This window comes from Lytechinus variegatus, chromosome 8 (genome assembly GCF_018143015.1).
Source record: "Lytechinus variegatus isolate NC3 chromosome 8, Lvar_3.0, whole genome shotgun sequence".
Lineage (NCBI taxonomy): Eukaryota > Metazoa > Echinodermata > Echinoidea > Temnopleuroida > Toxopneustidae > Lytechinus > Lytechinus variegatus.
In genome coordinates, this window is record NC_054747.1 from 24,862,279 (window position 1) to 24,881,959 (window position 19,681).

Here is a 19,681-nt window from a genome sequence, read left to right on the forward strand (position 1 = left end):
CATTATGCATTGACTTGGATCATGCAAATCCCCCTCTCTCTCTCAGCCTATTTAATGGCATTTCATTTACGTAATCTGCATTTCTGCGATCATCTGCATTACGCAAGTCTACATTTTCTGGAAGCGCGCGTCGACTAGACATGCCTGTATAATGTATCGGTCAGTTATGTACAAAAGAAAGAAAGAAAAAAAAAATCAGTATAGTATCCTTTTATCATTTATCAACTGACGTGTATTGATTAATGCAATTGTTGTTATAACAACCATTCTTTGAGCCAATTATAAAGGAAGAGAGAGAGAGGGGTGGCGGACCACTCCCTCACACTATCATGACTATAGAATGTATATTGATGTCAGTGACGTTCTATTCAGGTACATGTAGTAACCATTAAAATGTAAATCTCGTCCTTGACATGTATTTAAATTACTTCTATGTAGATTTTTTCCCGCCAATTTTATGATTGATTCCAAAATGCAATACCCTTTGTTTGACAACGGCTTAATCTCTTTATTTAATTAGGCAGAGTCCTAACTTAGAATACGATTTCATTCTTTAACTTTTCCAACTATCTTAAAGAACTTGTTAAGAAAGAAAGCGATTATTGTATTCACTTCATTCCTTTGCCCACATACACAGGTTCCGCTTAGCACAAGGCGTGGATTTTATGCACCACTGGTCATTTCCCGCCTATTACATTGTTCATGAACTTTTATTGGTCGATGTATAGCATGAATGAACCAAACGCACCTGGTCTACTCCAATCAGAATTCCACCCCCCCCCCCCCCCCCCCTCTCTCTCTACAGCGGCAAATCATGACGTACATTGTGTTTTTATAAAGCAGTTGAACAACCTGTATGCAAATATCCATACTAGTTTGTACATACACGTGTACTATAAGAATGCATACTTCAACGTAGATATCTGGCTTTTTGTTCATAAAACACCCTATTATATTTTACTTAGAGGCGGACGTTGATCCATACAACAGCCTTTCAAATCTTTTCTAAAATGAAGAAAAGGGAAGAGAGAGTGGGGGAAGGAAGACAATACCTTTAGGTTAATCATTAGAGATTGTGTTGATTATGCTTACACAATGTATAATAGTTTTCGCCTCGTCTTCTCAGCCACATGATGAATCTATTAGATTATGTTGGTCTTTTATTTTGAATTCACCATAGTTTGTTTTTTCCCCGCCACTTTTCCAACAATCACTAGGCCGTATACACACATTTTTGGTCCCCCAACTACATGCTTATTATCTTCATACAACTTAGAAAAATCCCTAATTGGATCCCATCTCATTCTTTTGGATATTTTAATCGGTCTGTCAGAAAAAGAGCCATTATTCTATTTTTGAACTGTGAATGGTTGGATTCTAGTACTTTCTTGAACTCTCTTTACTTCCAAATTGATTCAAAGCTCATTTCCAGTCTCCCTCATTTATTTATTCCTCATGGCTACAGACTCAGACCAGTCTCGGTATTTTCCAGACTGGAAAGTGTGTGTGGTTTTAATGTATTGATCCAATGTATACATTATGTAAAAGGGTCTTTTTTGTTTTGTTTTGTTTTGTTACATGCTCAGAAGTCAATCTTGTTGGGCTTCCTGTTATGATTCATGGTTCTGTTTTGTAAATATTGTCTTCTTCCAATCTCCCGTTGTAAACTCTTTAAGTTTTTTATTTGCCGAAATTTTTTATCAATTGTATCTTTAGGGTGGTCGGGCTGTGCTCTACTGCCCAACCATCATTGATCAAGATGGGTGTTACTCTTTTTGCATTAGTATATTATGTTCTTGTTAATGATACACTAGCACCACTTTCACACATGAATACACCTCAACACACACACTCACGCACATGCACCACTTGCACACTTGCAGTTGACCTCTCTCCAAACTTCCGGTACTTTACATTTACACGTCCCCCTGTTTGAGTCACATACTTTTACTCCAGATATTTTCATTGAGAACCCACAAGATAGCAAATATTACACTCCCCAAGAATTTAACAACGAATTTAATATTACTCCAGATAATCTCTCTCTTTTACATGCAAACATAAGAAGTCTAAATAGAAACTTTGAATATTTAGTTAACCTATTACACTCATTAAATAATACTCAGTTTTCAGTCATCGGTTTAAGCGAAACATGGCTACATGAAAATTCCCCTGACATATTTAATATATCTAATTATAAATTAATAAGGGCAGACCGAAAGGAAAGAAGAGGAGGAGGAGTTGCTTTTTACATTTCACAAAATCTCAAATTTAAGATTCGTTCTGAAGTTAAATTATTGCATGCAGAGTCGTTGTTTATAGAGATTGAAAATTCTAATTCAAAAAATATCATCATAGGATTAATTTATAGACCCCCTGATACAAATATCGATCGTTTTCACGATGAACTAGAATATTTTCTGCATGAAATAGGGAATGAAAACAAACATTTTTTATGCTCGGTGATTTCAATATTAACTTCTTGCCCTCATCTTATAATAATAGTTCATCCGATTTCATGAAATTTATACTCGTTTGGCTGTATTTCTGTTATTAATAAACCCACAAGGATTAACCTGAATTCATCAACTCAGATTGATAACATATTTTCAAATGTTCATAATAACAAAATCATAGGAGGGATTTTATATTCTGAAGTTTCGGACCACCTGCCTATTTTTTTAACTTGTGAATGTAAACTCTCTTACCCTAAATCAAACAAGGAATATACTTATCGTAAAGAATCTAAACAAAATATAGAATTACTGAAGCAAGACCTAGTTTTGGAAGAATGGGATGATGTTTATAATGAAGTAAATCCCAATATTGCATACAATAACTTCAATAATACATTAAAACATTATTATGAAAAGAATATTCCAATAGGTAAAGTAAAAAATCAACGTAACACTTACGCAATCCAACTGATGATTCTTTAAAAAAATATAAAATATATCGTAATAAACTAACAAAATTAATTCGATTATCCCGAAAATTGCATTTTGCTAATAAAATAAATGATGCCAATGGAAATACAAATACAACTTGGAAAATTATCAAAGAAGTGTTGGGTACGAAAACACAACCCCCACCTAATGATAAAATCACTCTTAATGGATCTGAAATACTTGATCCAACTAATTATGCAAATTCATTTAATTCTTTCTTTACCAATATTGGGCCCGAGCTTGCAAACAAAATTAATAGTCCCAACGCACATTTTAAAGATTACCTCTCAGATCCAAATCAAGAATCTCTCTTTTTAACCCCAACAAACCCCTCCGAAATAATCAATACTGTTCGTTCCCTTCATAATTCTAGATCTTCTGGTTGTGATGGCATTAACATGTCTCTTCTTAAGCAAATAATTCATCCTCTTGCTAGCCCTCTGACTCACATATTTAATAATTCCCTATCTCAAGGTGTTTTTCCAGATTTATTGAAAGTAGCAAAAGTTAATCCAATCTTTGAAAAAGACAACCCTCACGAAATAAGTAATTACCGTCCCATTTCCTTACTTCCAACAATATCTAAAATTCTAGAAAAAATAGTTTACACAAGACTTTATAAATTCATTAACAAATATATTCTGAATTTTAATCAATATGGTTTTAGAAAAAAATTCTCAACAGATTTAGCATTACTTCAAATTTACGACAAAATAACAAATGCCATAGCAAACAAAGAACATGTAATTGGCATTTTTTTGCGATCTTAGTAAAGCATTTGACACCCTTAACCATGATATTTTACTCTTCAAACTCAACCATTATGGAATACGAGGTCAATGTCTCTCATTTTTTAAAGACTACTTAAATAATCGAAGGCAATATGTCAATTTTAACAGTTTCGACTCTGATTCTCTTTTAGTTCGATGTGGTGTCCCTCAAGGTTCCATTTTAGGCCCACTTTTATTTTTACTCTATATTAACGACATCATTAGAACCTCCTCTATTTTATCCTTCGTTTTATTTGCCGACGACACCAATATATTTTATTCTCATAGAGACCTTAATTCTTTAAACAATATCGTAAATTGTGAAATTAATAAAGTATCAAACTGGTTCAAAGCCAATAAACTCTCTCTTAATACAAAAAAACACATTTTATGTACTTCAGACACCATTCCCATAACATTAACACACCGATTTACATTAATATTGACGGCACCCCTCTAGAACAGAAAAAACAATCTAAATTTTTAGGTGTTATTATAGATGAATCTTTGACTTGGAATCAACACATACACCACGTTACGATGTCCGTTTCCAAAAGTATTGGGATAATTTCCAAGTTAAAATTCACTCTTCCTGACAGTACTTTATTCTTGTTATACAATTCGTTAGTCCTCCCTTATATAACATATTGTAATATCGTCTGGGCAAATTGTGGTTCTTTTAAACTCAATTCTCTCTTTAAATTACAAAAAAGAGCAATCCGTATATGCACAGGGTCACATTACTTGGCTCATTCTGACCCATTGTTTCATAAACTCAAAACTTTAAAAATATTTGATATCAATACAATTCAAGTAGCCATCTTTATGTTCAAATACTTTAATAATCAACTTCCTCCGTCCTTTAATAATATGTTTAGGTTTAACAGGTCTGTTCATTCCTACCCAACCCGCTCATCAGGAAACCTTCATCTCACCAACCCTAAGTTATTAATAACTCATAAATCAATTCGACATTATGGTCCTGATATTTGGAACAACTTTCCAGACAATATTAGGTCATGCTCAACAATATACTCATTCAAAGCCACTATTAAAAGAAAAACCATTGAATCATATGCATCCCCCTCTTCAAGTTAATTATTCAACTGCCCTTTACTGCACCCGCACCTGCACCTGCATTGCACCCACTTGATCAATGAAGAAAGAAATTTATGTACCATTTTACGAGGCCGCCATCATTTTCAAGCTTAACCGCTCACGATGGCGGTCTCCTGCATTCATTTAAACTGTTTTTTTTTTTCGATTGAATATTGCTTCTAGTCTATATTTATTTTTCATTGCTTTATTATGACTATTGCTTTATTACTTTGTGAAACTGAATTGTATCACCTTATTGTTATGTTGCATATATTATCTTGAATGCAGAAATAAATAAAATAAAATAAAATCAAATTCATCACGCTTCCAGAGAAATCACAACAATCGATAACTCCCCCCCCCCCCCCCCCCGGAGTTTTGAGGTTTTGGAAACTTGCTCTGGTAATTTAGAATTACCACACATGTATTTGAGCACATGGGACTACATAAAGTCTACAACTATGCAGTTCACCAGCTTGTCTTATCTGTGAAAAGTAATCCCATTTTCTCTGTTTCCACGGTCGTCACAATAAGTGCAATTATACGTGGCACAGGACGACATCTTAAACTTTGTATCAGGCATAAATTCATATTGAAAAGTGCTGTTATAAGAGTTGATTTGGTAAGTATGATTAAGAATTGACACTATTGCCGTGTACAGACTCTGCTCCGATTTTGGCTTTTTGGGGGGGAACTCGGCGTGCAGAGGTACCAACTTCCGGTGCTTCAACACGGAAAAGGCCAATCAGCGTTATTGTTCCCATCCAGGTAGGGGAGAGATCAGTGGGTTTTCTTCACAGCGAGAGAAGAAGGAGAGAGAGGGAGGGAGAGGGAGAGACAGACAGACAGATAGGCGAAGGGAAGCAAAAATTACAATGTGCGATTAAATGATTTTGATTGAAAAGGCTGAAATATGGATTCAGATATATGCATTGGATATAGACTTACCTTTGATATCTCGCATCGGGCGCAAAGGCGACGCTTCCAAGTCCCCTTTCCCTGAAATAATAATGATAATGATAATAATAATGGTAATATTGATAGTACTAATAATATTAATAATAGCAATAATCACAATGATAACAACTATGTGACCAGTAACACAAAAAACAACAGGTCGCCGCCGGGGAAGGTTCCCTGTAAATAAAGCCAAATTGAGAATTACCGGTAGGTCTAAATTAAAAAAAGAGAAAGTTAGCCTTTCTCAAAGATATGAAAGTTTCTTTGACCTCATTTGTGGTAGACAACTTGCAAATTTTGCTGAGGTTAGCATACCTCATACTTAATCGAGCGAACCCCAAACTTCAAGTAATGTTTTCTCCTTGATTTTCAAGCTCCACTGAATTTCTTCCACATTTGAGTTGCACATCAGTTTAGGTTATGATGTGCCTTTGTAAGCTAAAGAAAGGAAAAACAATTTGGGTGACATATTGCTGGATTTGGGATGGTTGCAATATTACGATCACTATAGTAGACAGACTATAAATATGGAGTGTACACAGTGAAATCTACACCTTCATGACTTTGGTGGATAGAGCGACGGTCTTGATATTTTATTGCGTACCCTTTAACTGTTTAATACTAATATACTTTATAAATTAAATATAGTGACACGGAGGTTTTCTACTTTCCAATTACTCCCCGCGGCTCCCTATTTCATTCAATTGTTTTCCTCCTCTCGTAGTCCGGAATTTTCGCATTTATTACGGGGAAAGTATACGCACCAATTATTTCTTAAAGGCAGGTCATTTCACAGTGAGAGGCTTTTGTAGAAAGTTGGTGGACCGGAATCTCTTGAATCTGGAGGATATATTTGAAATTATTCGTCCGGTGCAAATCTTCAGGTGATCTGCTGTCCCAGTCCACCAACTTTCGACAAAAAACTCTCAACTCTCTATTGTGATTGTGATTTTATTAAGTCAAAGCATGTCGTAGTCAGTCGTTGGGAATGTTCGCACCAGTATTAACTTCAACATTATCAGACATTATTTAGCTGGCAAACAAATGTGGAAGATTAAAAAATCATGATAGCTTCCCATTCAGAGAATTCCCTGTGCAAAGCCAATAGATTTTACTAGCTAGTGATGATTACCTCTTTTACCAGACAGTTTATGTTTCTCGATTGATTGATTACCGATTAAGTCTTCCTTACACAGGGTACCCGATTAGTAATTGGAATAAAGAAAACGGCTTAAGGTTTAAGATCTTTTGGTCTACGGCCTTAAAAAGACCCTAATTTGCTTGATATTTTAATTTCTTAATTAATCTCTAATTCATTATCTTGTTGCAAGTTACTAAATATTTAAATAAATCATCTATTGTGTGATGATATACATACCGTAATTCGATGTCTGTCTCTTCTTATACCACCAGATGAAGATGCAAACAAAAAAAGCTACCAATGCTATCAGAATAAGTGGTACAACTATATCACACAAAGACAGAGAAACAAAAGCAAATGTAATGTTGAAAATCAGTTTCATGTGAATTATGTAATACTGCCAAATGTATCATAAGCTTCGACGATATGCATTATTATGTTTCACCCATTTGATGAGTTGGAAAAATTAAACAGTCGAACACATGAATGATGTCTGAATAAATGTTGTATTGCAAACATGGCCTATTTGACATTAACAGTCACTTTGTGGAGCGTTGTGGACCAGTGGATTAGTCTTCGGACTTTGAAACAGAGGGTCGTGGGTTCGAATCCCAGCCATGGTGTAATTTCCTTCAGCAAGAAACTGATCCACGATGTGCTGCACTCAACCCAGGTGAGCCTGGGTACCGGTAGGAAGTAATTCCTTAAAAAGTTGTGTGCGCTATGAACGCCTAGCTTAGCCGGGTAATATAGGAGCGCCTTGAGCACCTAACAAGGTGGATATGTGCGCAATATAAATACCGTATATTGTTATTATTTAGAATTCTTAGCGAATATACATGAAAAAGTGAGTATTAGGTCTACTTAATATGTTGTATCAAAGGAACCAAGCAGTTTGATGTCAAAGAATGTACGAGATTTAATTGAATAGGGATCAAAGATATCGCAGCAAAAGCTTTTCAGGTTCCAGAATAATCGCTAAGATCAAATTAATCCAAGGCCACCATGCAGTGGCGTTGACTTTAATAAGGAATATCCTTTCGTTTTAGCTATGATATAATTTTTCATTGCTCTCTCTCTCTTATTGTATGTGAATGCTAGGTACTTTTCGAAATATCCCTATACTTATCATACTTTCTACAAATAAGGGGAATAACCTACCAAATACAACAGGAACAGAAAAAGAGACCTGACCCAGGCCCAACACACACACACCTATGATGTGGGTGATGTGGGTGATAGGCCTATATATAAGACCTCAGGTCACACAGAGACAATACTTACCAACTTTGGCTGCTACATGTCTCTGGCGAGGTGGAGTCGTTTGATTAGTTTGTGATGTCGTCATCATGGTCATGGCAACAGTTGTCTCAATAGGATACACTGTTAAACTAACTGTCCTTCGGTCTTGCGATCCAGGGATACGGGACGCCACGCACACGTAGGGGTTTTCACTCGGCCTGGCAACGATGGAAACCGATTTGTTTTTAGTGCCGTCCACGTTTGTCTCTTCACTGATTTGCGAGTATGTTGCGTTTGTCGTAATAGATTCGTGGAGGAAGAATAGATCAATGTCCGGAAAGTACCTCGATGCGGTACAGGTGATAATGACACTATCAGAGGCTGGAAGTCTGCAAGATTGTAGGCCATTGCTGACAGGTTGGCATTCCTCAATAAGTGGGTACGGTTTAGAGGGAGCCGCTACAAAATATGAGGCCCGGGAAAATATGTAGATGAAGATGGTGAAAAATGAATCTTTGAGAAAGTCAAATGATAAAATTGTTTTATTCTTGGTTGGAATTTAGTGTTAACCCCATCGCTCCGTTCTACTTCGTAGATGTTTTTGTTGCTTATATCATTAGTAGTATGACTACAAATCTGAATGGCCAAAAGAATTACCAACAGAAGTATATATCAGTCACAATGTCACAACACATGCATACCACATAAAATCAAGTCAGGAACAGAAAGGATTAAACGTTGATAACACTCAATACATTCTACTAATCTTGATTGGCCAGATTTATAGCCTATTATACAAACACTCTGTTATCTACCTATAAAGTGTTGATAATAATTACTAATTCCTAATGAGAACGAATTGTGAATAATTTGTATTACATAATATATTTATTTACTTATACTTTAGCCAAACACAATACTCACAAAAGACGGTTACTTCCGTAAAGTTATGGATTAAGACCCCCAAGTAGTTCGATACCCTACATATGTATGAGCCTTGATCTGAAACTTTGACGCTTCTGATGACGAGCGAGTAGTCGCCTGTAATATTGCATGATCTGTCATTAACGCATGAACCGGAAGCAGATTCTCCTTCCACCCACGTGATCAGATTTGGTGCCGTCGTGGGGTCGACCCCTTTCTTCCAGTAAACCGCGATTGGCGTTCCATAGAACCGGCATGTAAGAACAAGTTTTTCTCCAATCTCTGCCGTTCTCTGCAATTCGGTATAGACAACACCATCGGGAACCTGAACATCACCATTGGCCCCTGTATTTATTGAAAGCAGGCAATGCAATATAAATGAAGATAAAATTAATATGATAGCAGACAGATACAAAGATTATGTCTTAAAACTGTTGCCCATTTCATGTTTCCATAAGAAGTTATATAGGCCTAGGCCTGACGTTTTATTTTGATTAAATCTTCGTCGACAATTCATCTCTATATCTCTTTTTTTCACAACATTTTTCAAATAAAGAGTTGTATATAATAAAGGTAGTATTTGGTCTGTCCCAGCGGCATTGAAACAGTGTAACATCCTCCCTTTCACGTATCTTTCGTGGTGTACCTGATGGTTCTGTTTTAGGCCCTATTTATTTTAATATATATGTATGAATTAATGGCTTTCATTCAGATATTCATCATTCTTTTTCATCACGGTAAAAACTATTTATTGCTTTGCCAGCTGATATAAAACCATTTAGTGAGGGACGTGAATCACACTCGAAACATATTAAAAGAACCTTTTTGGGGGCTAATAAGACCTTAAGAGTGAGAAAGTAAATGTTGTAGATGTGGTGAAGATTATTTCATCCTACTTTGTCGGAGTATTGCTTAATACTCAAATTGGAGCTAATGAAGATATTCAACCATGTAAGTAGCGTAATTCGGTAGAGCAAACTACGAGTTACAGTATAAGGCATCAGTTTGTTCCGAAACAGGTTTCCATATTTTTACGCTTTTGTTTAAATATCACATTCATGAAGTGCTGGAAGTGTGTGTATGTGCCTGGGCATGGCGTAATGAGCCATGAAAATTGAGGGGTTCTGATATGGTATCTCGGGCAAATTTGATTTTAGAAGTTGCGAGAGAGCAAAAAAAAACTTTAAAAACTGTAATAGCTTATGACATAGTATCCGGTAAACATGACTTCCCTCTTCTGTCTTTCCTGTTCTTTATTTTTTCAAGGTTGTATAAAAAAATGGGAGGTCCATGTTCCCTAACCACCCTATCTGTGCACCAGTATAAGCTATAAGATTATCATCCTTATTTTTAGCAAACTTTTGAGTATTTTTGGATGTATTGAAATTGTACAAACATTAATTCTGTGGTGACTTTCAATTTGGTTACACTTCGTAATTCCGAAGCTTCTTTATTCCGAAGGTTCGTAATTCCGAAACACGTAAATTGCCTATACCTCGATGTTCGTTAATCCGAAAACGAAAAAGGGTTCGTTAATCCGAACATTTGTGGCGTTATTCCGACGGTTCGTTATTCCGAAGGTTCGATAATCCGAAAACAAAATAAGGTTCGTTAATCCGAAAACGAAATAAGGTTCGTTAATCCGAAAACAAAATAAGGTTCGTTAATCCGAAAAATGAAAACCGGGAAAGCAGAGGCAGGGGGGGTGGATACTTGTCCCCAAAAAATCCCGTCGGAAAAAAGTAACCTTTTTCAAAATGGAATACCCTTTTGGGTACTCCATTTTTTCGCAAGAATGCTTAGAATGTCCAGTTTTCAGGTTGGAAAATCGGAAAAAATTTAGCTCAAGTTTCTCGCTCGCATCAAGTATTATTTATTGACGAACTCATTCTATTCCTGGTTACAAAAAAATGTATAAAATGTCCAGTTTTCAGGTTGGAATATCACAAATTTTAAGCTTGCGGTTCGCGCTTTCATTATTTAGTTCGTGAGATATATATTCGATTCATGAGTGTACTAAATGCAGTCTTTAAAAGGTTACTTTCTGAAGCCTATTGCATAAAACTTTTTACCTGAGAAAACTTTGGTAAAAACTGAAAACTAAGGTTAGTCTGATTTCCGCCATTGACTTTAGCACAGGGCAAAAACTCCGGTAAAAACAATCTGAGTTTTCTCAGGTAAAAAGTTTTATGCAACGGGCCCCAGGTCAGTATATAAACAAATTACAGCTCGCGCTTCGCGTTCGCGTTAATTCTTTAGTCAGATACACATCTTTCTTACGATTACAAAAAAGCTCAGAATGTTTAAGTTCAAGTCTTGTTACATGAAATGTCTACTAGTTTGAGCTTGCGATTCGCGCTTTCAACATCTCACAAGGATCATTATTAGTATTATTTTTATTACCAGCAGAAGCTGTTATTAAAAATGACATCCCCTCCAATGCAAATCCTATTATCTAGAGATTACTTGCACGCGACCAGCAAACTTAATCCCCTGCATCTTTAATTAAACCATTTGCTTATAGGCAGCAATTGCTCAGATAAAATCAATTAAAATTAACCTATGCGTGATCCGTTCGCCTATTCTTAATGAAATACATGCTTTTGGCCACAGCACGATCATCGATCGTTATTACTATCTTGTTATGCTGTGTCTACAACTTATGTTAAATGTTTTGGACCCCACGGAAGACCAGCGTCACTGTGCCAGTCACGCTGAATGTATTTTATTGTATATAATTGTGCTTTTAATACGGAAATAAATACTACTACTACTACTATAATTGCATAATATCGTGTTATCTTGTAATGACAACACCGTGTTTGTTACCAAAATAAATATTTTTCATTTTCGGAAATACGAACCTTATTCAATTTTCGGATTAACGAACCTTCGGAATTACGGACCTTATTTCGTTTTCGGATTAACGAACCTTCGGAATTACGAACCTTATTTCGTTTTCGGATTAACGAACCTTCGGAATTACGAACCTTATTTCGTTTTCGGATTGACGAACCTTCGGAATTACGAACCTTATTTCGTTTTCGGATTGACGAACCTTCGGAATTACGAACCTTCGGAAATACGAACCTTCGGAAATACGAACCTTCGGAATATAAACCGAACCTTCGGAATTACGAATGTATATGCGCTTTCATTTTAGGTTCATAAACATAACAAACTCCCGCAATCACTGGTTAAATATAATACAATCGTTATATTGTTATCATACAAAACAAAACTAGTCTAAATACTAGAACTCTTTCACTGCCAAGGGTGAGAACAGAACAATTGAGACAAAAACTTAAGGCAAAAATTCATTTCCGGGATAACGAAACTGGAATTTCCTTGAAAATAAAATTTGATCAATTAAAAGTTGTCCTGTCGATTTGCTCTGCTAAAAAAGGTTCATATACGAAAAATTAAAGTTGAAACATTAGTATCCCCCAAATATATACAAAGACAATATTGTCGGGCTACACAAAAATGATGCCTATGGTAAAGGGGATTACACACACAAAAAAAAATAGATGATAATCGCTACCCTATGATCTTTTCCAAATAAATTGATGCATTATGTGTATGTAAGGACCGAATTCAATGAAGTGATATTGATGAACAGATACACAAATTTCAGTTACATTCAAGTGTTTAAATGGTCTATAATACCTAAATCAAAGGGCTGTTTGTTTTGCTGTTGGACTAAATTCGTAAATTTCACTTAATTTTGTTTCAACGTACGTAACTACGAGTTGAAATCAATCACCTTATACGATATACACATATGACCTGTCTACTGTACAAATTTCTAGACTAATTATTCATGCTAAATCACGTTTTTAGTACGAAGTGTTTATAATCATCACACGTTAAATAGGTTCAGATTTACATCTCACTACTGCAGACCCTATTAGTCAGCAAAGTCCTTATTACCAATGTCTATCAAGCTCTTGACCTCGTTTGTTTTTGGTAAAAGACTTATTCATCGTTCATTCAAAACGGTTTCATTTGGAATATATATACACAATTCGTGAAAATATGTATGTAAGTACATGTACGAATAGTCTGCTTCGGCATAAGGAACGAAATAATCAAAATTGGTTCAATAAATGCCGTTTATACGTTACAAATAAAATCGTATATTATGTTACATGTACTAAACCAATCTTGATTTTTTGACATAAATGTGTGGGGCGAAGTGCAGGTGTATTGATGGGCAAAATACTTTGAATGATCGGATTCGATCAATCAAACAAGCATAAGATTATGAAAATTTGCTTATTTAAAGCCTATTATTAATTGCTTCAGAATGCACGTTTTTAAAGTTGAATAATTCAGGCAAATCGACAAGCTTCAGAAGGTGAATGATGAAAGTATGTCATATTATTTGAACGATCGAGCTATCAATTCATAGTTTTATTTTGACTCTATTTGAAAAGGCTGTTACCCTTGACAATTTCGTGTAGCCGACCCAACAATTTCGCTTTTTACAATGCCTAAGTTATGCAGTTCACACACAAACCTATACATGTACATCCTACAGAGTAGATCATACTTTTATGTAGGCCAATAACATGTGAAATTAAATACAATGCAGCTTGCACTTTGAACTCCCGAGTGCTTTCATCCACATGAAAATTGTGGTTTCCTTTTCCATTCGTGCACACTCGTACGAATCGACAGGCAGGCATGTAACATAGTTGAATTAAATATCATACAAATTTGCATGTAACTTAATATCAGCCCCCCCCCCTGACAAGCACATGACCCCAGTGTATAGTATCTGCAGAATCCCAATTAAAGTAATCATCTTTCGCTCAGCGTGGTTGGTTGATTCGATGTGGATATAATTAATTATGTTATCATGCATACAAATGCAATGCAATGTAAATAGATATAGATCTCGAATCGGACCTTGATGAGCTTCCCATTTGTATATGCTTAGATTATAAAATGCATGCATGATCATGGTACATGTCTACTCACAATCGTTACGACAGCGAAGTAGACTATGTCCCAGGGACTATGTACCTGAGGCTGAATCTCTTATTTTTATGTGCCTATTGTAAATCATCACGAGGCTGATAATCTTGATAAATATGGGTGTGGCCATGTAATCGGTCCATGGTGTGACTTACTCGTATCTTAAATTGGAATACATCATGTACATGTATTGCCGCGCATTCAAGTCATGTCATGATCATTAACTTACCTGGTGCCCAACATAGATGCAGTACAATCCACAGATTGCGTAAAATTCGAAACCACTGATAAGGTATTCCGGCAGCCATGTTTTGTGACGTGAAGCAAGGTGAAGATAATGATGTCAGGGATATTATTGGTAGTGAGAATAGAAGTAATCAAGAAACACCATATAGGGGAATTCCCCAAACGTTATGCGCGCGTCTTTGTTGAGTGATGCAAACATCATGTACTGCGATCTGCGTGTTCTGCATGCCGTGTGTGTTATAAATTTAGCTTTCTACATCCATGGATTCAGGCAGGGAAACATGAATGCGATCTCCATTCACATTGTAATTGGCAAACACCAAACACAATGGTAGGACACGCAGATGTAGAGGAGAGTTGAAAAGAGCATCCAACCATGGAGATATTATTTGATAACTCCATGATCGATTCATCTATTATTGCCTATTCAGAATTTTCAGATTGCATTTCGGCGGGAATAAAAATCGTCTCGCTCGGGTGAATGAACCTCATTCTAGGCCCACTCCGTCGACCAAAGACATGTATTTTGTAAGTGTTGCAAAATAGGTACACCCTTCAAGTTAACTTTTATTGTCCTTTTATAAAGTGGCAAGAAAAATAATTTCAAAAAGTATACGATGATCTAGTAGGCTTATTTTGTTAGCATAGATATGGCATAAAAGATAAAGACACTCATGTAAGCCTATTTGAGAATGTGGAAACCTTTATAGGTCAAGTCCACCTCAGACAAATGTTGATATGAATCAATAGAGACAAATCAGACGAGCACAAGGCTGAAAATTTCATCAAAATCGGATGTAAAATAAGAAAATTATGATATTTCAAAGTTTCGCTTATTTTTAACAAAATAGTTATATGAACAAGCCATGTTACATCCAAATGAGAGAGTCGATGATGTCACTCACTCACTATTTCTTTTGTTTTTTATTGTTTGAATTGTTCAAGATGTGCATATAACTATGTTGTGAAATGAAGCGAAAGTTTAAAATGTCATAACTTTCTTATTTTACATCCGATTTTGATGAGATTTTCAGTGTTATGCTCGTTGATTTTTTCCCTTTTTATTCAAATCAAGTTTTTGTTGGAGTGGACTTTGAATACAAAGATTACATGTGGGAGGCAGAAAATTTGATGTGAAATAGGGTGTTGAATTTGAAAATGTTTTTCATGAACAAATTTGTATATTTTATACATAATATCGGCTGAGATCAGAAGGGGGTCATCATTCCTCCCCCCCCCCCTCAGTACATCTCAAATAGCCAAGTCCTTTCAAGGTGAAAGGCAGCTCAAACTAAAGCCGTGGGTTATGATAATATCCCTGTTCCATCACTCTATCCGATAACGAAAAACTCTTCTTTTTAGGTATTTTCATCCATATTTTATTACATCCTGTCAATCAGTTATACCTGGCTTGTATATTTTGTACTAAAAAGTTTGTATATTCAGTTGGGAAATAGCAGTTGATCTGCATCTCAGATATCCTTATACCACATTGACTAAACCCAATTTACCGTATTCTGAAGTCAGCTTTAATCCAAACTCTGGTTTTAAGTTGTGGTTTAACTATGGAAAACCAGTTTACAAAAATCTCTGTATCTCATAAAGAGTAGGGTTCATTGTATCAGCTCATTTCACTCCTATAACATTATCAACTGCCTGGAAAGGATAACTATGACAATTGTCTTCATCATTAAATAATTAGTAAGAAGCACAGTAAACATGATCAGCATTCACTGTAAACAAAATTTTGAACCATTTAACTTCTAATAATTTTGGCACAGTTAGACCATGGTCTAATTTAAACCAAAATTCGGAATACGGGCCAATTGGTCTACTATTGATTTGGTCTAAATGTTGTTTTGTCTACAATACACTTAGCCTTATACCCACTTTTTCTAAATCCAATTTCGTATGTCTAATTCTTACTTTGAAGCTTCACTATGTCTACTTATCTTTTACTTTATTATGATCTGGTTAAAAAAATCATCTATCCATATAGCCTCAGACCCAGTGGTGTTCAACAAAGTGGAATTAGATAAACTGTGACCGGCCAACAGCCTGCCGGCCAACACAAATCAACAATAGGATGCTAGGACAGGTTCTCTGTATAAAGCTAAATAATCAATGGTCTCCAAAAAGTAAAATTTTGAAATCTAGCTCATCTTAAAGAGTGATTCTTATTCTTCAAACTGTCAAAATTTGGAATGATATAATTGAATGAGAGGCAAAACAAGAGTTTCCTCGAGACTCGTTTTTTACGGACCACTTGGAGGTGTCACGGGAATTGCACAGAATGCACATTTCATGCTTGAAAGAATCCCAAACTTTATTTTCTCATTATTTCTTAAATATCTCACAGAATTACTTCAGCATTCAATCAAGAACTTATGTGGGTTATTGTTCATAAATTTTGACAAGATATATATAATTGTAAAGCTTAGGATGTGATTTTTCAATAAAAATTTGGCAGTTCACTTTGGGTGACTTATTATTGGCTTTGGCGTGGCAGGTCACAAATGGTAAATGGGATGAGACCAAACGGAGAGTAGATGAAGCAGGTGTTGAGTAACGAGTTATCAGCAATTTACCCTGTCAAATATCAAAGCCACGTCTTCTTGGCGGACATCCTTCATTTTTTTAATTACCCCCCCAAAAAAAAAAAAATAAAAAAGCAAGGACAGCAGGAAAGCTGCAATGAAGAGACACATAGCATCCTTATGGCTTACAGGATTCCAAGGGCATAAGATGAAGGAGGGGGTGAACTGGGTGCATGTGCACTCTCTCGCTCCTGCTTGGTTCCCTCCCCAAGATGTGCACCCCTCCCCAATACCACTTTACTTCCACCTCCCCAATACCACTTTACTCCCACCTCCCCAAGATGTGCACCCCTCCCCAATACCACTTTACTTCCACCTCCCCAAGATGTGCACCCCTCCCCAATACCACTTTACTTCCACCTCCCCAGGCTGTGCACCCCTCCCCAATACCACTTTACTTCCACCTCCCCAAGATGTGCACCCCTCCCCAATACCACTTTACTTCCACCTCCCCAAGATGTGCACCCCTCCCCAATACCACTTTACTTCCACCTCCCCAAGATGTGCACCCCTCCCCAATACCACTTTACTTCCACCCCCAAGATGTGCACCCCTCCCCAATACCACTTTACTTCCACCTCCCAAGATGTGCACCCCTCCCCAATACCACTTTACTTCCACCTCCCCAAGATGTGCACCCCTCCCCAATACCACTTTACTTCCATCTCCCCAAGATGTGCACCCCTCCCCAATACCACTTTACTTCCACCTCCCCAAGATGTGCACCCCTCCCCAATACCACTTTACTTCCACCTCCCCAAGATGTGCACCCTCCCCAATACCACTTTACTTCCATCTCCCCAAGATGTGCACCCCTCCCCAATACCACTTTACTTCCACCTCCCCAAGATGTGCACCCCTCCCCAATACCACTTTACTTCCACCTCCCCAAGATGTGCACCCCTCCCCAATACCACTTTACTTCCACCTCCCCAAGCTGTGCACCCCTCCCCAATACCACTTTACTTCCACCTCCCCAAGATGTGCACCCCTCCCCAATACCACTTTACTTCCACCTCCCAAGGCTGTGCACCCCCCAATGCTAAAGCCAATCTACACCCTTGGATTCCTGCCAAATCACGTGGCAGACTTTTTGTCAAATCACCTAAAATCTTTCAGCCCCTCTGCTCACTGTTTTATTCTTTACAGCGTGATCCCTATTTCATGCATAAAGATGCATCATGTATTCATATGAAATAATTAGAATTGAGTTAATGAAATATAGCTATGCCAACTAACAAGATTATGTCATTTTCTCTTGTCATACAATGGTTTTTGTTGCAAACACACTATCCGTCACCGTGGCCAAGTAGGGGCAAAATAAAGTTGTTACTTCAAACATATTAATAAGACATATCAAGATTTGTAATGACAATGAATGGGTTGTATTGATATATATTTTACATCGTCTATAAATAGTTATACATTGTGACTACATTTTTTTAAACTTACCACTAGCACACACACAAAAGATAGAATGGACGGCCACATGAACATAAATGCCTCCAGCAACCACAAGCAAGCGAATGGAGACATGAGAGGTATCGAATACCACCTTTGCAATATTTCTATTCTCCCCTTCTTTAATTACTACTTACTATGCAATGATCCGAGATTATCTTAGAAATGAACATTTTACACCCCCGAAAAAGTTGAGGTGTTTCTGTTCAGCCATTTCTCACTTACAACTTACTATGTAATGTTCTGAGAAAATTTTAGAAACATACATTTCAGTTGTTGATCAAGGTGAAGAATGTAGGCCAAGAACTTAAATTAAATATATGCCACTTAATTTCAGTAAGAATTCTGCTAATCATCTTTTAGCATTTGATCCTTCGTTAAGTAATGGGGGATGCAGGAATGCTATATGCACAGACATGTATGGTGGCAAGCCTTAACATATCTCCTGCTTCTTCCATTTCGACAAATGGAACGCCTCTGGCAGTCTTGCCTGCATTACGCGATTCGATATAGCAGCAGTGCTGGCTTAAAAAAACAGCTATTAAATAATTATTTATATTAAACACAATTCATTTAATACAAGGATCATTGACCCAAAATGACATTTTACCTTGGTCATATGACCTAAGACTTGTGCAAGATGATCAGTGATATTTGTTTACCCCTACATGTATGTCCACATTTTGTGAACTACATAAATATCCACAAACTGTCAAAGTTACGGCAATTCAATGGTTACCCCCAACATGGACAAAGTTCATTGACCTTAAATGACCTAGGTCATGTGACCTGAAACTCAGACAGGATCTTCAGTAATACTTGATTACCCTTATGTATAAGTTTTATGAACTACGTCCACATACTTTCAAAGTTATGATGCAATTTCAAAAACTTATCTTTCGGTTAAGATTTCAATGTTGACGCTGCCACCTCTACATCGGAAAAGCAGTGCCTATAGTCTCACTCTGCTATGCAGGCGAGACAAAAATGTCTAAACAGGAATGCTGTGGAAAACAATACTTTAAGGGGAGCCAAACAATGTAACACAGACTTTGGTAAGTGATCAACCCTTGAAGGGGTACTCCAGGATGAAAATATGATTAAACCCTAACTAATATAGGGAATTTTGTTACATCATGTGGCCTAATACGTGTTAGATAGAAAGTCGAATCAGACAAACAAAGTAATTAAAATTTCATAAAAATCAGACAAACCTAGGAAAGTTATGACATTTAAAAATTTGCATTATTTTAGTGAAACAGTTCTCTGCATGTCTTCATGGATATCTAATAAGCAAGCCAATGATGTCAT

The 19,681-nt window shown here is 36.6% G+C and overlaps 1 protein-coding gene across 1 annotated transcript in view; it reads right to left on the minus strand.

Annotated features, from left to right (window-relative positions):
- Nucleotides 1–14,446, minus strand: part of LOC121419570 — a 66,005-nt gene extending 51,559 nt beyond the window's left edge. Inside the window, exons 1-5 of the mRNA XM_041614022.1 lie at nucleotides 14,296–14,446; nucleotides 9,084–9,428; nucleotides 8,202–8,618; nucleotides 7,155–7,241; nucleotides 5,765–5,815 (exon numbers count right to left, since the gene is read on the minus strand). Of these exons, the coding sequence (XP_041469956.1) occupies nucleotides 5,765–5,815; nucleotides 7,155–7,241; nucleotides 8,202–8,618; nucleotides 9,084–9,428; nucleotides 14,296–14,374 (979 nt within the window). The 5' untranslated portion in view covers nucleotides 14,375–14,446. The remainder of the gene's footprint in view (nucleotides 1–5,764; nucleotides 5,816–7,154; nucleotides 7,242–8,201; nucleotides 8,619–9,083; nucleotides 9,429–14,295) is intronic.
- Nucleotides 14,447–19,681: the final 5,235 nt, after the last annotated feature.